Source organism: Eschrichtius robustus, chromosome 12, assembly GCF_028021215.1.
Source record: "Eschrichtius robustus isolate mEscRob2 chromosome 12, mEscRob2.pri, whole genome shotgun sequence".
Classification (NCBI taxonomy): domain Eukaryota; kingdom Metazoa; phylum Chordata; class Mammalia; order Artiodactyla; family Eschrichtiidae; genus Eschrichtius; species Eschrichtius robustus.
In genome coordinates this window covers 65,541,345-65,564,895 of record NC_090835.1, presented here as the reverse complement: position 1 = coordinate 65,564,895, position 23,551 = coordinate 65,541,345, and the positions used below count along the sequence as shown (strand labels likewise).

The window sequence follows — 23,551 nt, the reverse complement described above, 5'->3', positions numbered from 1 at the left end:
TATTTAAACAAAATATCATATATTATATGTAATATACAATATTATAAAATATAATTAATACATTAATATTGTATATTAATATAATTATACAATATATTATTTATATAATAATATATTTATGTATTGCATTATATTGTATATAATATATACTATATATAAAATATATTTATATTATATAATATATTAATATATTAGCATTATATAATATATTAATATTTCTAACATATGATATAGGTATATTAATATATATTATATTACATTATTATAATTATATAATATAATAATATATAATAATATATAATATGTAATATATTTTATATAGTATTATATAATATATTACATATATTATATATTATTCATAATTATACATAATTGTATGTAATATATATTATATAATATATTATATTAATATACCTATATTATATATATATATATATATATATATATATATATATATATACCTATCACACAGAAGGCAGCTAATAAATATTATTTGGTTAAATAAACATTTTTAAATAATCCATAAAATAATTATAAATGGTCACTGTTGATAGATATAATTTCCATTTTATATTCTGCTCTATATTGAAGGGATTTATAAATAGATGGGAAAATAACTCACAAAACTTTGTAGTTTCCAGACTGGGATTCCACATGTTCGACTTGCACTTAGTAAGCTCTTCATCCTCAGTCATCTTTCAGTCTTGAATCTAACTTTTATTAATACTATTAAGTTCAGTATTCTAAAGTGACAATTTATAAAAGTGAACCAGTGTGAGCTAATAGCGTAGATCACCCCCACTTAGTTCAGGCTCAGAACTAGAATATGTGGCAACATATGAGAAAGTTGTTCAAACATTAAAGCTAAAGCATTCTTGAATTTTGGTTATGATGTTTATTAGCAGTTCTAATTGTGTGTGTGTGTGTGTGTGTGTGTGTGTGCGCACACGCACACTTGTTTTTATTATTAGTGCTGAGCCTACAACCATGAATTGGTTACATTACAATAAGCCAAAAAAATAGTTATGAGAATAATACTTTATGTTCAATACCAAACTACCAATTTCAAGCCAATATTCTTAAGGAAAAAATCTGGGTCACGTTACATTAATGGGCAAGAGTATAAATATTCATAAAGTTTCATTGTAAATAGATATTTTTGTGAGAGAAAAAAATAAGAAAAAAGAAACGTGAAAAGATATTCAAAAAACAAAAAGCTTAATGTGTTTCTATACAAACAATAGAGCAAAACAGCAAGATTTCCAAATTAAAGGTGCATGTGTTAAGAAAGATGTGACAAGTACTTGATTGAAAATAAGATATTGAAAACGAGATTAAAACAATCAGATGAGATATTTACGGAATGAATTAGAGAGGTGCTCGAAAAGGTAGTGAGTTCTGAAATTTCCATCTCTTACGTCAAAGGAAAAATCATATCATATCCTGGCCCTAATCCCCATCAACAATAATCAGTCTTTGTAACATTTGCCTAACTGATCAGCATGGATTAATTGCCATGGGAGAGGCAGAGCCGTTTTGGGCATCTTCTTTCTCGGTGAGTTTCAGGCTTATGATCTAAGTGTAACCCACTACCTAAAGATTAAATATTTTCATATTTAGCATATTAGAATCAAATTCACGCGCATTACTTTTAAACACTGATTACTTGAATTCACGTTTAAAATGCCATCTAGCTCAGAAGGAGTTTTTTTCTAACTGCCCCTTCAATATCTGTGGATATAGAAATAGATAAAAGTTATATTATCTCTGAAAAAAACCTGACTGATTACCTATAGTCAAAATCAGAGAGACGTTTATATTAATAAAAAGATGTTGGAGATAAACAAAACAAAATTATTCACGTTTTCTCATTTTTATCACTGATATAAGCAATCCAGCCACTTGCAAAAAAAAAATAATAGAAAGGAACTTTGTTCACCTTTTCTTGCTGACATTTATGGCTCAAAGCCCTGTTTTTAAGCACTCAAAAATTGGACGGTGTTAAACTTCTGCTGGACTCCCTGTTCTCTTTTATTTACTTATTTTTGGCTTGAAAGTATTTTTTAAACACTTGATAGTATAGTTGATTTACAATATTGTGTTAGTTTACCTCTTTTATTTATTTTTTGATGATAACTTACACCTCATCCCACCTGAGAATATTTTCAACATAATACTGTACTGGAGAAAGTTAATTGTGTAGCAAAAAGCAAACAAACAAGCAAGAAAACAAACAAAAACAAAAATACTATTTCATACTCAAAAAGCTTCTGGAGGTACTGAGTTAAACTAAAACAGTTTTCTCCACAGCAGGACTGCTCAGAGATTTTACATCTGAATCTAACATCTAAAACAGTGTCTGATAAAATGAATATTTGTTGAATAAATTAGTGATGCATTTTGTAAAACCTATATAGGAGCATCCAGTTTTCAACTTTTTGTTTTCTTTCTTGCTCACTGATTTCTATTTAGCTCTTTAATAGATGTTGAATAAATGAATAATATCTAATGCATGTATTTACAAATTTACACATTTGCAAAGCAATGCTTTATGCCTCTGGCTCCTTGAGTAATAAAGGTTATAATATTATTGCTATTAGTATATCAGCAGTAGTAATAGTTTTAACTGTAATGACGGTAATAGTATGAAGTATCAACCAAATGCAGTCACCAAGACAAATGTTCTAGAAACTCTGCACCTCACCTCAGTTTTGTAAAATCTGAGGACATAGACATCATTGTACACATTCTATAGGTATAGAATTGAGAAGAGAATTTGGAATTCTAAAAGTTTTCTTTGAGAACCTCAAAAACAAATTACATGAGGAAATTGTTTTGTAGCATTTAAACGTGGTTTAGCAAGAGTCAATATAAAGAAATGATGCTTTGTTGTAAAAATTAGGTAAATGATTTGGTTTTTCTAAAAGAGAATACTAAACATATGGAAAACATCATGAGGAAAGGCACTTTAGCTAAGTGTCTATTAAGTTTAAGAGAAGAAAAAGGCACATGGTATTTCTTTAGGGGAAAGCTAAATATTGCCTGTTCTACTCTCTTTGCTGCCAGTTAATGTGGCACTGTTACTTGTGATATTGGAACTCATTTGTTTTACTCTGTTTTTACCCAGTTATGAAGACTCAGATCATTTGAGTGAAGGAAAACAGAGACTGTGCCATTGTTTAGTGTTAAGTAGATTAAGTAATTTGTTCACTGGTGTTTTACTTAGGTACTTGGGAATATGCAAAAGGGTGAGACTCAATTTTTACATAAAAAATTAAGACAAGTACTTTGGGCCATGTATGTTTCTTCCATTACTGAAATGCTGTATGTTTTGTCACCTCATTTTCTTGCTCTTTTGTGTTTGGGTGGTTATAAATATCCCCGACTCAAATCTATAGTGTCAATTATTTCTCTATATTAAAGAATATCTGATAATTATGAATTCTTGACTCCCATACAACCATGTACAGCCCTATAAGTCATATGTTTAAGTAATAAAAAAATACAATAAACCTGGGAACCCAAGAATGATCCCTCTGTTACATTGTTAGTATGTGCTTTCCAGACCGAAGGGGATGTTCCATTTATAACTCTCATTTGTTTCCTACCATCATGGCCAAGTTTCCACCTACTACATGTCTCCTTGCCATCATTTTAACTTCCAGTTTGGAGCACTGTAAACTGTTTCCCAACCCCTAAATTAAAACAAATGATATCCACTCCACATGCACCGGCCATCTGACTAGAAGCCACTTCAAAGATTCCATTTTAAAGAATGAAGTATGGCCACTGCTTCCTGAAGCCAGAGTTAGCCTAGTTCATAACGAAGTGGGACTTTCTCTGATTTCCCTTCTACTTAAACACTGGCAGGTTTGGTTTTTTGTTTTTTTTTTTTTTCCTAAGACATTTTTTCTCCTCCACTCAAGGTAATCCTGGTTATTTTGTTGCTGCTGCTGCTTTTATTGGGACGGGGCCCTGGAGGACTCTGCCTCACTCAGCGTTGCCAGGGACCAACCAGTACACGTATGTCTGCAAAGACATTCCACGAGCCTGCTGCGCTGTCTGTGTGAGCATACACCTCCCCAAATATTTACAGTCTCAGCTACACACAGTTTCAAAGAGAGCAAAAGTGTATATTTTTTCTTACACTGGCACTGGCTTATCAAACTGGATGAAAGTGGATGAAACTGTTTGAAAGTGGATGACAGCAAACACAAACTCTACAACTCCAACGTTAAATTGTTCATTTAAACTGGCCACTCGGGCTTCATATTGCTTCTTACACAAGCTGCTCTTACCCTCTCCTCCACCCACTTACACTGTGACTACACGTCAAGGTCTGGGCAATGCAACACCGCCACGCTCCAAGTGCACTTTCCCAGGCCCCTCGCCTCCCTTCCGCCCTCCCACCTCACGTACATGCTTAGAGCTTGTGCCCATAGTAAAAGAACAGAAAACACAATGACAGATACTTGTGGACACGTTTCCTGCTAACTTGTACAGGAGCTGCCAAAGAGCAAAATACCACCCTTCCCCTGACAGACATAAACACACATACATACACATACACACCTAGACATACAGATACACATAGACACATACACACAAATACACATATACATGTACACACACATGCATATGCACATATGCATATACACATACACACATGCACACAAAGAGACATACACAGGCAAACACACACAGAGAGACATAAACACACACACATACACATACACACATAGATACATACACACACTCACACCCCAAATAATTCAGCTTAAATTGAAGATATGTTCCTTCTGAAAAGATTTATATTCTCCCTGACACCTGTAGGTACTACTAATTCACACCCATTTGAAAATAATTTGCCCGCTTGAGTCTTTCACATTCTGCAAGCAATGTGAATTTCAACCCTAAACTCACAACAGGGTCAACAAAAAGTTATGACATATAAAGGGGGCCTGTGTATTTCTCCTTCACCCATAGCCGAGGCCATTAGAATAAATATCCTTGCCGCCTTCTCCCGTTGTGAGGTGGTTTTTGCTGGTTCACCCTTTTTGACTGAAGGTGTGGTGGTTTTTTTTGTGGGGTGAGGGGTCTCAGCCTTATACAGGTTCTGGACTGTGCTCCCCATCTTGCTTGAGCCCAAGGTTCTTTCCTGTCCCCACCCCGTACTGCTGTTACAGTATGGATGGGCAAATGCCCCAGAATTGCAATCTTCATCTCTTTGTAAATGGAGACTCTGCAGTTCATCTAATTCAGCGAATGTTATAAAGCTCAGGTTCCCCTCTGAAGACAGTAGCCGTCTTTCAGCTCCTAGGACACGCTGCTCCCTCTCCAAGGCCTTTTGCCCAAGTGGTGTTTCATCTGCTTGAACATTCTTTTCACACATTGATGCCCATACACACACACAAACGCACACACACACACACCACACACACCCCTTATTGAGGTTACTTTCTTCTCATTCTTTATATCTGATTTTAAATCTTACTTCCTCAGACAGCCTTAACCGTCACAATCACAATGGGGTAAAAGCAATATTTTGCAGTGGGGCATTTTCAACAGGCAGAAAGTTTACAGAATCAGATCTTTGGGTTCCCAGAATGTGCACTATAGCCCTGGATCCCAAAACCCTAAACTATCACTCATTATATAATAAATATGCTACATGAATAAAACATGACTCAAGTGTTACTGTATAGAGGATATATCCATAGGAGAAATGAGAGAGACACACAGACACACACACACACACACAGACACACACACAGACCTCTCCAGGAACTTGCTGGTGAGGAACACTTAATAAGTTACAGTTGCAGCTGAACACAGAATCCTGAAGTGATGCCTAGTTCTCTATTGTTTTAGAAACTAGAATAGAGAAGGAAAATTGTCAAAATGCCCCAAAGTCCATGGGATATCGTTTTTTTCTTCTAATTCAATACAATGTTCCTTGCCTGCTTCCAGAGGATAAATAAGGATTTGTGCACATATGTTACAAAGTCCAAATAAGCCCTTGTGGGGCTTGATAGTCACAGGTTTTTTTTTAACTTCTGCCAAACAACTGTGCACTGCAGGATGATGACATTAAGCTTTATGTATTGATTTTCAGCCTCACCAAAAAGCTTTCAGACACTCTTATCTTTAGTTGTCAAAATCTTGGGTTCAAAGAACATCTAGTGAATCTATTGTTAGCCGAGTTTAAGAAATAACATCAATTTAAAAATAAATACCTTAAAATGCAATTTATATCTATCTATTCCTTTCAATAAATACATTAAAAAGAACTGAGGTATCTTTAGAATGTAATAAGCAATTCTTAATCCTCCAACTTTCTAGCTCTCTTGATTTTGATCAGAATATACTTGATAAAAACCAGGGGTTCTTTCAAAAGGATGCTTGCCAACATCAGGAAGACATCTTAAACAAAACAGTCTATATTTCAGTGCCATACTTCCTCATCACAGAGCACCAAATTATCCAAAAGAGCACAAGTTACATGATTACAACAGTACACGCTACTATCTCCGTGCTTTGCGCTCCTCAAAAATGCCATCATTTTTCAATCTATCAAGTTTTCAGGCTGAGAGCAAGTGGGAGTTGAAAAAAGCAGACATAGCTCTGAGAAGATAAGTACTTTTAAAAAGAACAAATTCAGGGATTTTATCAAATCAAATGAACAGTAATAAGAGACATCATTGCCCTGAAAAGCATGGGCAATTTACAAATATTTCCTGAGTGCACGTCATGTGTCAGGCACTGTTTAAATGTCTCTTGATTTTTAATCTAGTTTTTCTTCTGTCATATCACACTGCCTCCTTTCCAGTTTTCTAGCAAGTTACAGCTATTCAATGTTCTCCTTTGATTCTAAACCTAACCACAGCGTTCAAACAATGGTTCGATTTCTGTATATTTCTACAATAACAATTTCTTACTGGGTCAGCATGTTAGGAAACTAGGAGAGAAGTCTTGGCATGGAGTCGGGAGCCCCAGTCTCTGGTCTCAAATCCAGCACTTTGTAGCTGTGTGATCTTGGGCAGGTCACGTAACCTCCAAATCCTGTTTCCTGATATGTAACAGGTTAATGCTATGTATACTGCAAAGGTTGCTGTGAGGGTTAAATGAAATAACATACATGGAAGAGGTGAACAAAGGGCTTGGAACACTGTGGATGCCCAATAAGTATCAACACTTGAATCTCAAAAAAAAAATGTTATATTCATAGCAATTTATAAATATTGTCTCACTAAAGCTCTTAATATGTTTATATGGCAAATAAGTATACACACCTTTACACATACACAAAAATAACACAAAATACCTGAAGGGCCGTAAGGATATTTGCTAAGGCTTGTCCGTATGTGTCATGACAGTGAACAGCAAGAGCCCTGGGTGGGATTTCTTTCATGACACTTTCCAACATCCTCTTCATGCTTCCTGGAGTTCCCACTCCAATTGTGTCTCCCAGGGAAATCTCGTAACAGCCCATGCCATACAATCTCTTAGATACCTATCAAGAAAAGTGACAAGCTAGTAAAACAATGGAAATGAAGACACTCAAACCCTGTTGTTCCTTAACAAACGTCATCTAGAAGTAAACATCACAACTAAGATAACTTGCATATCCATGGAAAATGTATAATTTAGTTTACTAGTCCTTTTCCTTTCTCATTAAATCCCAAGCATTATATAAAACTTTGAATGACATTCCTGTAATTATCTTTCTCTAATATTCAAGTTTGCCTCAGAATCGTATCTATCTAAGTAGCTACATGTTCAATTATGAAATTATAAGCTACAGTTTCATTTATGGCAGGTTTATTTTCTCAGCCTTTTAATCAAACAGAAGCATCACAAATTTACTTTGGAACTAGTATTTCTCAAGGCACTAGATTAGCGGTCAAGAGATGTCAATCAAGTAGTTTTGTAATTGGTACAGACACTTGATATTTTTGGTTTAAATTTTCTAGCTCATAAATGGATGCTCTTGAGTCTGGTAAATTTTGTGCTCCCTTCAAGCCAAATAACTAATGTTACTTTCAAAGAGCAATATGAATTTTCATGAAGGCAGCATGGTATGTTGACAAAGACATGGCTTCTGGAATCAGACAGGCCTGGATTGAAATCTCAGCTGCCACCAATGCTAGTCATGCGATACTGGGCAGAAGATGAACCTTTTGAAGCCTTAGTCCCTATTCTGTAAAATACAAACAATAAAACACCATTATTTAGCCTGTTTTCTAAGCCTTACTACTTAATTTTTCAAACTCACAATAATAATGATGAAGTGAGTGTTGACATGTTTGGTTGTGAAAATGAGAATATATAAAAATCACTTTGTGCAAAGTCAGACACATGGTCACCCCTTAACTCATGCCTTATGCGTGTCTTTGGTGCTTATTTTACATCAGGCCCTGCCCTAGATGCTGGGATATGATGGGGATGCAGATGTTAAGGGTCCAGGCTCAAGGTATTATGGAATCTGGAGTCAAGTGAGGACAGACCCTAATCAATTCCACTCGGGAATGTGTAAACACAGCTAACATAATAATTTTGGAACAAAGAAACAGGATTCTAAGAGCATGTAGCAAAGGAAATTGACCTAGATCTGTCAAGCAGGAAGGGCCTCAGTGACAGCCTGAGATAGTCAGCATCAACTTGTCGAAGAGGTTGCGGAGGAAGGGTGTGAGAAGAACATTCAGGTGGAATTTCAGGCAGCTGAAATATCAAATACTAAGGGGATTCCAAGTAGGAAGGAAGGTCATGGGAATTCCCTGGTGGTCCAGTGGTTGAGGCTCCATGCTTCCACTGCAGGGGGCGCGGGTTAAATCCCTGGTCGGGGAACTAGAATCCCGCATGCCATGGGGTGTGGCCAAAAAAAAAAAAAAAAAAGAAGGAAGGTCAGATGTAAAGGACAGATGTGACAAGAAAGCAAAAACCAAGGGGGAATGGGGCTCCATAGAGCTGGGGAGGAAGGCCCGGGGCAGAGCATACAAAGAATACACACAGTCTTGCAAACTGACCGGGTTTAGGATTTTGGTTGAGGAATCTATCATAAGAGCAGTAGAAAGCCTTGACCGAATGTGGAGTAGTGGTGACATAATGGGCTTTATGTTTCAGAAAGGCAGTATCAATACAACGTCAAAAATAGTTTGAAGGGAACTCAGAAGGGCTCCCTAGTCCAGGTAGGAGACAATTATTGGATGGAAGCTTGGATGAAAAAAGCATAATGCTGATTCTCCTCTTTCTTCTCCTTTATTTAAAAAGGTACATATATTCAACTGTTAAATATCCAGGTCTTTGGAATCATATAGAAAGCATGTAGATGACTAACTGAATTTCTCTCTTCATTTCCATCTGTATGTTTTTGGCCTCACATAGATAGAGTAATTAATCACCTCAAAACTGCCTATTAAATGCTGGAATTTCTTAATGGCCACATAGAGAAGAATGATGCTTCCATCCAAGTGGCTGGAGGAAAATCCTAAGTGTGGGGTCAAGGCAATCCAAGGGCTACAAGAGTGGCAGGAAGGAGGGGATGGTCACTAGCCCCCAATTCTGCTGAGAAGTCAAGACAAGGACAGAATAGGATCTCGCACTTGACCCAAGTGCTCAGTAGTGATGTTAACAAAGAGGGATTTCAGTGGAGTGAACGGTCTAGATGTCATTTTGGAGACTGGTGGAGTGTTGGTGGCACAAGGGTAGATGGGCACCACGGCTGCAGGCAGCCCTTTGAAGAAGTGTAGATGTGGAAGGATGGAGATAGATCATCGATAACTAGCCAGGGATGCTAATTTAAGGAAGGAAGTTTTCACATGGAAGAGGCTTGAACATGTTCAAGTATCAGTGGGAAGGGCTCTGCAGTTTCATATACAAGGGAGTAAGCGACAGGAAGGGCTAGAGGCTTCAACAGAGGGAACACAGTCTGCAAGAGTCATTTTGGAAAGGAGACAGGGAGTTGTTCCACACAGGGTAGTGTGGAACAGAAGACCAGGTAAGGTCACTGGTCATGAATTCCTAACACTTCCAATCTGCCTGTTCCAGGATTCTCTTCAGCAACACCCTGGACATAATGGAGCAGGAATGCAGAGCCTGAGACTGTGTGTGGTCTGTCCAGAGGTGGCACAAGCCAGAAGGAAGAAAAGCAAGGGGTCGGTGTATAGGCAGAGTTGGATTCAGGTTTGTGGAGTCTGAAGTTATACTATTTTGGAAATGTTCTTTAAGAAAAGAATATATAGGGACTTCCCTGGTGGCGCAGCGGTTAAGAATCAGCCTGCCAACGCAGGGGACATGGGTTCGAGCCCTGGTCTGGGAAGATGCCACATGCCACGGAGCAGCTAAGCCCGTGCGCCACAACTACTGAGCCTGCGTGCTGCAGCTACTGAAGCCTGCGTGCCTAGAGCCCGTGCTCTGCAACAAGAGAAGCCACTGCAATGAGAAGCCCTCAGAAGAAGCACTGCAACGAAAAATAGCCCCCGCTCGCTGCAACTAGAGAAAGCCCATGCGCAGCAACAAAGACCCAACACAGCCAATAAATAAATAAATAAATAAATAAATAAAAGTTTTAAAAAAATAATAAAAGCAGTAAACTGATTTAAAAAAAAAAGAATATATAGTTGTGAATACAAATTAATAACAGAGCCTTAGAAGGGTCCCATGCCAGCGAAGGACTGCAAAATTTCAGCTTCATAAAGATGCAAACTATTATACATAGGATGGATAAACAACAAGGTCCTACTGTATAGCACAGGGAACTATATTCAATATCCTGTGATAAACCATTATGGAAAAGAACATGAAAAAGAATATATATGTATAACTGAGTAACTTTGCTGTATAGCAGAAATTAAATGCTACATTGTAAATCAACTACACTTCAATAAAATTTTTTAAATATTTGTTTCATTATTTTATAGTATTGATATATCTGCCTCTGTGGGCAATTGTCTTGCTTAATTAATAGATGATGGGATATCTCTCACTGGAAACATCTGCAGTTCAAATGAATACACAAAACAGGAATGGTTTTAGCCAAACTGAAAGTTTATCCTGTCTAAAGTTTGATATTCTAACAATCCCATCTTCACTGCTTCAGCACCGCATTCCTAAACTATAAAAATTAACTTTAACAGCAGTGCACAAGAATATGCTATTTCATATGCAAATGAGTTTCTGAGTCTAATATAATTTCAAAGACAAGCATTTTGTATTCATTGGTATCAATTAAGAAAAAGGAACAGGAAGTAGAAAATGAACTTCAATAAGTAGGTCCTTAATGACTATAATCAATTGATGTAAAATTGCTCTGGAATAATAGCAACTTGAATCTCAGCAGAAAGAGCTATAGAATCTCAAAGGAACAAAAACACGGAAGCAGTATGTACTCTGATACAAATGCCAAAATACGCAGGAGACAACAAAGGGACACTACCTGAGCAACCAAGGCAAAGTTTGAGTATATGTGCAAAAACTGCCTCAGAATTCTGATAGAAAGTAGAAAGGTTGCTCAATATGTTCTATTCACATAAAAACAAATCAGGTGTTTTTATTCCCTCCAACTTTGAACACCCATATGATAAGAATCAAATGTTAACTCTGGACAGTGATAGGTACTATCTAAGACTTTAGTGTTAAAATAAAACTATTAGCTAAGTGATCAGTCCATGGCTCTAGTTGTGCAAATGCAATAAACATTAGGAAAAAGAGTCCACTTTTTAAAATAATACACATCATTTTACCATGAAGCAGAAAACCAGGCGTATATCTTACTTCTGTTACTTTCTGTGGTGTGATGTTTCCTTCATATGGACAGCCCAGGGCACAGGATACATACCTAAATTTAAAATACAGAGCCATATAAATATGCATCTGGTGGATAACCCATTTCCTAATTTCCATTTTATAAAAATGAAGAAATAGCCAGAGAGTCATCAAGAAAATTTATTTTACTCTATTCCTTCCTTCATTATTATTCTCAGACGAAACAAAAACAATTGGGAACATTTTCAATTTAACTCACATTTTAATTTTTCTAATAATTACAATTTGATATATGTTATTTGACGGCAGATGGGAATAAGACAAGTGTTTATCTCGTGAGGTTGCTTAAACTATAGCAATACGTGAACATTCAAAGCAGAAAATACCAGTGAAATATATTGTTTTATTTCAATAACTACATACATTCAACTGTTAAATATCCAGGTTTTTGGAATCATATAGAAAGCATGTAGATGACAAACTGAATTTCTCTTTTCATTTCCATCTGGATATTTTGGCTTCACGTAGATACAGTCATTAATCACCCTCAAACTCCCAGAACTGATCACAACCTCAAAGTTCACCTTGTTTATCTCTCATGGGTGTACCTAAAAATCATCCTCAACAGAAGAGTGTCTAGTCTATGTTTAAAAGCCTCTAAATAAAGATATTCCATAAGGTTCTTCAACAATTTAATATAAAAAGTCAAGCCTTTCTTGCAAGGATGATGATACATTTTCATCTTAAAGTATGAAACTTTAGAAAAAGCCTCTTTTAGCTATTTTCAGTTCAACACCAATCCCATTTTATTAAAGTTTTCTCAGAGATTTTACAACACTTGTATTAAAATAATGCACCATGTGTCTGATCATCAGGAATGAAGCAATTCACATGAGGGAGAGAGGGGTGGTGGGGAAGAAGGTTGGAAACCCAGTTCTTTGGGCCAGAATATGAAAGGCTTTAGATAGCAAGCCCTTGAATACTGTGCCATGGAGCTGAAACTTTGAGATCCCTGAAAATTATTTTGAGACATTTGTATGACAAGATCAGGTTTGTTTTCCAGAAATGCAACTCTTCATAAATTCTGGAAGTAGGTGCCAAAGGAAAGATGGAGGCAAAAACATGAGCAAAGATGATCCCATGTTTCCTTGATTGAATGTATATGTATGTGTAACTGAATCTCTTGGCTGTACAGCAGAAATTAACACAACATTATAAATCAACTATACCTCAATTTTAAAAAAAAGATCCTGTCAATTGGAAGATACACTAATTTCACAACAGGTTTTGGGGTAAAAACATGAAATATAGATTCAATAATTCAATACATATTCATTGATCCTAAAGATATAACCAAATTTCAAAAGTATTAAAAATGTGAATAAAAATTGGGTTTTGTAATTAAAATAACTAAGCAGTTCCATAAGCCAGGCAAGCAGTTATGAGGACAAAGAAGGAGAAAAAGAGGATAAAATCAAGTAAAATTTGAAAGCCTATGCTGGACAGGAAACCCATCTCTCTGCTCTTTCAGTCACTATAATTTAAGCTTAATATTCAAATAATTTGTATAAATTTACTCAAGATACGCAGAAAAGAAAATGTTCTTATGTGAACATAGCACTGGAGGAGGTGGCAAGGGATGAAAAAGGATTTCAATTCAGGTACAATGATGATAATGTGTTGAAAACAGAAGTACATTTATTCTGAACCCCAAATATCTAGATGTGATTAAAAAGAAAGTCCAAGCTATTCATTTACATGCAATCCCTCTAAATGCAAAAACAAAAACAAGCAAAAAAACCCCGACAAATGTAAGACAATATAAAACAAACAAACCTCTCTAGCATTCTCTTAACTGAAAAGTAACAACCTGGCTATAGTTGCCCCTTTATGCCATGACCCTAACTCTCTCCATGCGCATTTTCACTCACTAGAGTTTTCCCTCTGAGTCCTTCCCTGGTCTATGGTTGGCCTGGTCTTCATTCTTCATTGCATGCTATCTTCATATGTTCTTCTCCACCCTTCTTTAACCTATTCACACATGGGGCTACTTTCTGCAAAGTGAATGCAATGGTTCTTAACTGTGTTCATTAACCGTACTTGAACACTCGAAAGCAGAGGTTGGCAAGCTAAGTCCCAGAGGCCAAATCCTGCTCATTGCTCTTTTGCAAATAAAAATTTTATTGGAACAAAGCCATGCCCAACTGTTTACCTATATTCCATGGATATTTTGCATTATAGCAGCAGAATAGTAGTTGCATCAAAGACCATCTGACCCACAAAACCTAAAATATTACTATCTGGCTCTTTACACAAAAAGCTTGCCAACCACTTGTAAAAAGTGAGGGATTTTTGTGAGTGTGAAATGGCCTCCCTCATGATGAAAATAGGCTACCATGTCTGCTTTGACTGGTGGCAGAAGTCAGTTTCCAGACCTCTGCTCTTCTCTGACAATCTATTACAATGCTTCTCAATCTCAGCTGTACAGAATCACCTAGGGAGCTTACAAAACAAAGCAGACACTGGTGGGTAGGACACACTCCAAACCAATTAAATCAGAAACTCAGGGAATAGACTCTAACCACTAATTATTTTAAAATAATTTTCAAAGTTCCATTAAGGTGCCAAAATTGAAAACCACTCAACTATTAGCAATACTTCCTCACCTGGACTGTTGGATTGACACCCTTATGTAAAAGTGATGTTACACAGCCATGAGACTATCTAATCTCAGGGATTTCCTCACTGCTACCCCACAGCATCTATCTTTCATTGGACCCACAGCATTCACGACATTTATCCATCTTTAATTGGCTGGTGGTTGATTTCTTATAGACCTATTCCAAATAGTTTCTACTCTGCTGAAGCCCTGACCTGCAACCTCTCCATTTCTTTTTTCTTTTCATTCCTTCTTTCTGGTTCAATGTCCATTTTGTTGAACTACAGCCTTTAGTAATTTTTTCAGCAAGGGTAGACTTTTGCAGACTACTTTGTCAACAAATGGTTTTATTTCACTTTTATCAATGTATAATAGTTTGGCTAGGTATGGAACTCTAGGTTGACAGGGTTTTTTTTGCCATTTTGAACATATTATTTCACTATTTCTCATCTCAGTTTTTGCTGATGAGAATTTTTCTGTCTGATGATAATTCCTTTATTTTTATAGTAATTTTTTCTCTACTGCTTTAGGATTACCTGTTTATACCTAATATTCTACATTTTATAATGAGTATGTCAGGACTTGTTATACTTCTTCAATATTAACATTAATGCTTTTGTTCTCGTCTAGAAAATCATCAAAGTACTAGTTCATCAAAATATCTATTTTCCCTGTTTTCTCCTTCTGGGAATTCTATTAGGCATTCTCTCTTAATTTCACTTTCAAAATTTCTATTACCTTTCTGTGTTTCATGATTGCAGTTTCCTCAAATTCTACTTCCAGACCACTAATCCTCTCTTCAACTGTAACCTGCTGTTCAATGCAATTATTGTTTTTATTTAACACATGTATTTTTCATTTCCATTTCTTTTCCTTAAATCTTCATCCTTTTTTCCATAAAGACCTGTTCTTTTATTATGTTCTTCCTTTGCCTTTATAAATAGGTTAAGAATTAATTTACAATCTCCTTTTCAAATTATTCTATGTCCTTATTTTCAGTGAAAATTCTCCTGCTTTTTTCTTTTTCTTCTGCTTATTTTTCTTAGGATAGTTTGTTTCCTCATGTGGCCTGTAATTTTTACCATTAGTGCCTTTTCACGGTGATTTCAGTTTCTGTAGAAGTGCCTGAAGTGACAGTCCTGAGTTATTTTAATGTTCCTATAAAGGATATCTAATTTCCTTTTTCTCTTGCCTTGCAGACTTTACCAGTTCCCAGGCAAATGCCTACCTTCATTTCTCAATTTGGGTTTCCACAATACTCATATGTCATAAATCCACAACCCATAACACTGGCACATATTTCAGTGACTTTGCACTGGCAAGGAAGTGCTTCCAGGCTCCAAGAACACTCAGTTCCAAATCCAGTCTTAGCAGAACATCTATCTTTTCCCATATAGATTTTAAAATCCCATTTCCAAGCCACCAGGGATTATATCTGGAATAGATACCCCCGTGTGTTAGTGGCATCAGCCTGCATCCTTACCACACTTTCTTTGATGAAATCTGAGTGCTTTCTTTTCTTTTCTGAGCTTGGCTATATGTTTTACAAGTTGTTATATTTATGTGTCTGTAATGGGAACAGAAAAGGGAGTCTCTGTATCAGCTCAGTCCCCTATAGTCTCTCTCTCTCACTATTACACAGATAATTCCAGGAACAAATTCCCAATATTCTTATGAACATTACAAATCGATTGCTTGACACATTCACATGGCATAAGAAGCTCAATAGATCCAAAATGGTGCTCATTCCTGTTTTCCCCACATTTGCCATTAAAAAAAAAAAAAAAAATGATAGTCATTTTCAGCCACTAAATCACTTGAAGGTCAGCTTTGAGAACACGTTCATTAAACAGCATTGGCTGGTTCTTCCCTCCAGGCTCTAGAGCATATGAACTCTGCCAGCGCCAGCCCACATGAACAGAACAGTACCCAAACCCCTCCCCAGGATGGTCACAGACGTCACCTAAGTGCCCTCCTTGCCTCTAGTCTCACACCACTCCCTCATTTGCACTCCAGTATCTGTTGCCAAAATAATATTCCTAGAGCATATTTTTACACTCTGAAAATCCTTAATGGCTTGCCATTTTCTACTGAATAAACTTGATATTCAAATTCAGCAATTTGTGAAGCCTCATCTGACTTTCTACCTCTCTTGCATTTCACGGCCTCAAAAGCTCTTATTACAGTAATTATAAAGTTCTCCCTCTTATCCAAACATTTCTGGAGATTTCTCTTCACTATGCCTTTGCTCTTTGTAGATTTCCTACCCTGCCTGAGGAGGCCATCATTTCTGATTATGTTTCCATATTTTTACACATTTTTAATGATTTCATTTTATTCACACCTCCATGAAGGCTTCTACAAATAACTCCAGAGAAATTTAATACAGTCTTAATTTGAACTTTCATAGGATTTATCTACACGTCTCTTAAAGTACTTGGCTTTTTTGACCATATAATAATTATCTCTATACATATTACTTCCCCAGTCTGCTGGGAACTCTTCGAAGTTAGGCTTCTTTTTCATTTTCATTATTACAAATAGCATCACAAGAGAGGACACTATATAAAACAATATTTCTTGAATGAATTAATGCAAAAATATGTTAGTAAAGATGTCATTTTAACCTTCTGAATAATTTCCTATGAAATTCCTAATCTTTACAATCAATGTATAGCCAGATTCAGGTTTTTAACATTCTAAATTCTGTAGTCAGAGATGACAGCACATATTTGGGAGTTCAGACTTGGAAGCATGTTTTAAACATTACGTAGGATGACAGGGTAATACAGGAATCACCAACCATATTGAAGCCAATTGTACTAAAATTACAATAAACTCTGGATAGAAATGTGAGTTGTTTTATTTTTATTTGTGCTTGCTGAGGCCATTTATCAATATTATGCAAAATCATGATAAAAGATAAAACAGAAACATTCAAGTTTTTAACAACTTTAACTATGTGTAAAGTTGTTGAATCATGAAAAATAACCTACAGGTGAATCATGAAAAATAACCTACAGTTAGGCCTTACTCAGGTCTACCTTCACACAATTAGCCCATGTTCCTCAAATCACCCTGGCAAAAAGGAACCAAAAGACTGAGGAAAAGCCTTGAAAAAATATCACAAACACTTGGAGTGTAAAGAGTCAACCACTGCTATCCTCAGAAGAGAAAAACAATGCCAAGAGTGATGAGATGAGATGACATGTAACGTCAATTAAAGGTAATTAATACATTTAAATATAGGAACAAGTTAGATGTACCCATGAAGAATATATCAACCTATAAACAATATAAAATAGCATTCCATTATTAACAAGCCAATTATAAATAAAGTTGAGAGCCTATCATGCACTTATCTCTGTGGATGATATAAGAAATAATGACCTTCCCTTGGTCTCAAAAAGCAATTCTGCTAAAATTCTCCTTTTGCTCTAAAATGCAAATTTCACGAGAAATGACAAAACACATTCTTTGCTCAAAAGCTGTACATGAAGGCTATTTAGATGTGACTTCACAAACACAACATACACATATTAACTGTAGCTGGGTATGTGTTATCTGGCAGACAGCCGTGACAGAATAATATGTGAGGCTAAAATAAGTAGAACTCAAACAAACCATATGTACAAAAGAAAATAGTTTTAACAGATGTCTCACTGTTAGAGTTTCATGTGCCATATTTTGGTAGATGATGATTTGAATTGCTCTTCCACACCAATGCAAAGCCCTCAGTTTAACAGTAGAAATTGGAAAGAAACTTTGACCAATAAGCTGTCCACTTATAGGAAGATGGCGCCATATATGCAAGTGAATTCCACTGGGATAGATTACCCAAAGAAACACATTTGCTTCATCAATGAGAAACACTGCCTGCCAGTCACTGTGTATTTAAAACACTAAGCCCCTAAACAAGGAGGCTCATTATCTTACTCAATAAGGCTGCTATTTCAGGATCAGGATCCATAATGACATTTTGCATGAGGCAGGGGAAGGATAGAAAATACATGTTCACACGACCTAGATGGTTTGGCTAACAAACAAGTAGGCTGCAAATTCTTGAAGAAACGTGTTGAGTTACAAATTCTCTCTCCAAGGGAAATCCAGTGAAAGCTGACCATTTTGAGAAAGAACACTGAGCCCTGACTTCACAGCTGTTAGAAATGGTTGCCATTTTAAAGGCTAGAAATTATACAGAGTTAGGCAACCAGCCAAAAATAACTAAGCACAGGAAGAATTTCCTAACATTGAGGGTCTTTCCTCAAAGAAATTGGTCACTGATATAAATGATACAATTTTATTCAGAAACATTTAAAAACCGATTGGGTTTCATTGGTTTTGTATAAGAAGAAAGTAGGTGATGAAGGTGACAGTAGGTGAAGAGCTATATAAAATATGCACCTTAGACTCATTATGGTTCTATGAAAACCTGATTCCTTGTCTCCTCCAAAATATCTATCAGTATTAATCACATTGCAATATTAATCACATTGCAAAACATTATCGCATCCTAAAACTGTCTTTGTTTTTCCATACCTAAAAGTTATCTATGGCTGTCTATATTAGTTTAACCACTAATTTGCTTTTTATTCTTCCTTCTTATTATTTTGTATGTCTACTTTTTCTGGGAATTTGAGAATAAATTCAGCATTGACAGTTCACAGTGAAATATTTTTGCAATTTGTATTTTTTTTAACAGTGGGTGAATAATTTTGTTTGGATCCTAAAAATGTTATCAGTCGACTTCTTTCAACTTTCAGTAGGCTCAGACTTTCAGGAAGTTAATCATGGATCAGATCATTCTAGGCCACTTTATAGAAGAGGCCTAAGATGTAATCATGTAAAAGCACATTGCTTTGACATGCACACCTGCTGACTTTGTGAATTTATAACATGTTTATAAGCATCTAATAATGAAATGAATAAGGCACCTTAGAGACAGTTTCCTTTTTAAATTAATAGTTTCACAAGAAGAGTGAGCATGTGATTCTTGTGACATCATTAAAGAGAAGCTGATACTCACTTCAAACAAAAAGGAATAAAACCTGAATGCCTGAATTGGGGAGTTGGGATTGACATGTATACACTGATGTGTATAAAATTGATGACTAATAAGGACCTGCTGTATACAAAAATAAATAAAATTAAATTAAAAAATTAAACAACAAAAAAAAATCAAAAAAAAAAGAAAAAAAAAAAAACCTGAATGCCTTATATGATAGATGAGAACACTACTTCATATCTGAGGGATTTCAACTTTAAACAGATTTTGACAAACCAAGAGATAATTCTTTCAATAAATGCCATTGATAAAAAGAAAGAAAGTGTTAAATTTATAACAGGCTTCTATTTTTCTCTGTCTTTTTAATGTTTTAAAAATTAAACAGATAAGAGAAAAATAACCTACATTTTTTAAACATATGTGAAATACACATTAGAGAATGAAGTCCAAAATGTAGACATTTCATTGCTCACTCACATACAATGTATGTGCAGCAGTAGTTAGCTGACTCTGCATTTTATGTCAACCATCTGGCACCATGTCTTTCCCCAATGTGTCCCATATGTTCCATAAAGTTTGGAGCATGTATAAAAACGTGTACATAGGCATATGTATGTGTGTGTTTCCGGGAAGGGAGGAAACAAACAATAGCCTTCATAATTTTAATAAAAGCTGCTATTTAGAACATATGAAAGTTTACTGTTTTTACAGAAGCTTAAATATCTTTAGTGAGCCTTTATAAAATGTGTCCTGCCTCATGGCCTTTAAATCTGACAGCAGCTGGTGATATACATTTTCTGGGTGATGATCCATGTTGATGAAGCTGTTGCCATAGTAACACTGGCTGAAGCATCTACTTCAGGTTCAACTAGTTGAGCATGGCTCTTTCCCTTAAATGAGTACCAATGGCCTATAACTTTTAATAATGAGTACCTACCATCTAGATTGCCAGTGAAAATAAAATCGAATTTAAACTCTGTAAAAGTTTGGGAGAGAAGATAATTTTCAACTGCACAAATAGTGAACTCATATCCATCCATCCGAAGGCATAGTTCTAAAAATGACTAGTGTTTCAGAAAATCGAGGGCCTGTGCTCCAAAGGAAGGAAGTCTGCGTTGGAAAACATACATCTGTCTACAGTATAACTACAATAAGTCTCTGATGTACTTTCACTGATTTCATTTGGCTGTGGGTGAGTTCTCATCCATCTGCACTTCTGTACTCTTCTTATCAAAGCCTGAAAAACTTCTTAGGTTGTAATATGGTTAGAAGTTTCTTTATTGATAGGACAATATTAAATGTTCAGCAATCAGTATTAAAGGGGAGTTAGGGTTTCTATTAGCCTTATTAAGTTACCTATTCTATTTTATAAAAACTAAAATGATAAAATTTGTTATTATATAATTTGTTCACATCCATCTTTCAACATTTAAAAAATAACACTTCCCATTTGAAGCATAAATTTACATGTACCTGACTTCTTAGAGTTTTGTGTTTTCAACTTTCCAATGTGAATTACTTTACTCCACATTTAAACATAAATTGAAATAGAAGAACAGCTTCTTCATTTTTTCCTTTCTTTCAAAGGGAAGAGAGACAAAGCAACTTACGTATGTTTGAATTTAGAAACTTACAGGATATCTCTCCTTTTTGATGGTGGTTATGTAACTTTTGCCTTAAGAACAGACATCCTTTATTTTCTGTCTATGGAAATACATTATCTTGGTTTTTAAACTTTCTTGCATGCCCTCTGCATGTTATGTATGCATGTCAGTTACAAAAAAAAAATATCTTTAAAAAGTCATGTTGGAAATTTACTAAGGAGAAAGGAAAAGGAAGTTAAAAAAAAAGGAAGCAAACCAACAAGATAGCTACCTATGGTGTAATCTATTTCTACTTGCTCTCCAAATGACCTTGGTTGAATTCCAATCCTTTTCTAATCCAGTCACTCCAAATTGGATCCACTTGTCTTTCTCATTAATGACTGAATCTTTCTTGCCACTATGAACTTTGCTCACTTCAACCATAGGAAATACAACCAGCATCTAAGCCCAGTGACAGCACTCAGCCTTCTGTTACAAACACTATACATTTTAATTTATGAAGATGATATGGCATGTTTATCATATCTCCATAATTATAAAAATAGAAAATTAGCTAATGTCTGAGAAACTTCTTTCTTAAGTAACAACGAATTTATTATACATTTCACAGACATGGGACTGAGTATAGAGCCTGTTTGCACTAGATGCTCCCCTGCTGGCCTGGAAGCAGGCAAGAACCAAACCAGTTTCCTCTCTCTTCTCCTTCCCCAAATAATTTTGCTTTGGGGGCCACACAGAGAAAACCTGGAAGTCAGCTGTTAAGGGGAGGCTGAATGGGTGGAATGATGGGCCCAGCACCCCAGTGCAGTTCTCAATTTTACGTTTTACATAATCTATTGAATTTCTGTACAATATATTCTTTGAAGAAAAAACATGGTTCTTAAAAAAATTTAAAAATTTGGAAACCACATTAGATGATTCCTTTCCAAATGCTACTATGAGTTCATAACAATCTATCCGTTTACACTAGGCTGTGATCCAAAAATGGGTGCATTTGGATAATTTGAAATTAATAAAATGAGTAACAATGTCAGTTCCGATGTTGGTCCCTCTGACCTCAAATGCATGACAACATAAGGGCTAGATACGCCCGCATAATTATCAGCTGATATTAATGAGGTAGTTATAGTAATAAGTATATAATCATGGCCTTGATCACATAAGATCAGGGTATAAATAAGATACCCTATGTATATTGTTATATGTCATAAAACAATGTCTAGATAGTTCATAAAGAGCTTTAACAATTGATGTTAATGAACTAAATAGAATTTGTGGAATTTCATAAGTACCCTCGTGTTGGAATATTCATGTGTCTTGCAGACTTAACGACCTCCTCAAACTTCTCCATACTTTCTTCAATAGCACAGTTAATATTCTTCTTGCTAAAGGGTTCAGAGGCAGCACCAAAAACGGAGATCTCAGTGGCTCCTGCAGCAACCTGAAAAATACAAATCAAAGGCCAAAGCTAGTAATTCCAAAAACATAAACAAGAGCAGCAGAAGCAATGTTAACTACTCTATAAAGGGATACTTGAATTCTTTAACATTCTCCTTAAAATTTAAAATTAGATTTCTCTCAACTTGCTGCATACACCCTTTTGAAATGTAAAAATATTTTATGATAGCACAATAATTCCACAAACTACAACACTTATAAATCACAGAATATGCAATGATGATGTTCCAATTTAATCTTGCCTTTCCTAAAAGTTATCCTCAGCAATATTTTAACCTTAATTATGGAAAATACTAGCACCCCAATGAAACCTCTTGATATCTATGGAAAACTTTATTTTTACCCAATTATTAAAATTGAGGCTAGTAAGTGCTTTGTTTTTCTTCTCTTCTTACCATCCAACAGGAAAATATTTTTCCAAGTCATCATTTCGATTTTGCTCCAAATTTTCTCCCTATCTCTTAATCTCACTTCCACTGTTTCATACCTTGACTGTGACAACCAAACTCTTGCATGTCTTAAGACCTTAATCCTCTTGCCAGTCTTCAAATCCACAATGTCGACCTAATCAATTCTCCCTTTTGCCCCTTTGGCCATCTTCTCTCCTCCCTCCAGGCTTCCCAGTGCTTGTTTTCAACGTCAAGCCTCCTAGTTTTCCAGCTGGATTTTTAAGACTTTCTATTAATATATCTCTAGCACTGTACCTAGATTCCCCTTTCTCTCTGATACCCTATTAATACATTAAGAAAAAAAATTCCATCATCTCTCCTCCAACATTTAAAAAAAAAATACTGGTTTCCACTCTTCCATCCAAAATAAATTTTAACCTTTAAAATTAAAATTCTGTGGATAAACAAGTTCCTACTGTATAGCACAGGGAGCTATATTCAGTATCTTATGATAAACCATAATGGAAAAGAATATTAAAAAAGAACATATATATATATATATATATATATATAACTGAATCACTTGGCTGTACAGCAGAAATTAACACAACATTGTAAATCAACTATACTTCACTTTTTAAATTTTTTTTTTTTAATTTAACTAAATTAAAGT

At 35.5% G+C, this 23,551-nt stretch overlaps 1 protein-coding gene across 4 annotated transcripts in view; it reads right to left on the bottom strand.

Moving 5' to 3' along the window:
* HMGCLL1 (3-hydroxy-3-methylglutaryl-CoA lyase like 1) overlaps positions 1 to 23,551 on the bottom strand; it is a 140,171-nt gene that overhangs the window by 48,544 nt on the left and 68,076 nt on the right. For 3 of the 4 annotated variants that reach the window (XM_068558157.1, XM_068558158.1, XM_068558159.1), the window contains 3 exons: positions 22,324 to 22,472; positions 11,773 to 11,836; positions 7,325 to 7,513 (listed from right to left, as the gene is read on the bottom strand). In XM_068558157.1, the coding sequence (XP_068414258.1) occupies positions 7,325 to 7,513; positions 11,773 to 11,836; positions 22,324 to 22,472 (402 nt within the window). The remainder of the gene's footprint in view (positions 1 to 7,324; positions 7,514 to 11,772; positions 11,837 to 22,323; positions 22,473 to 23,551) is intronic. The other variant, XM_068558160.1, reaches the window with a different exon arrangement.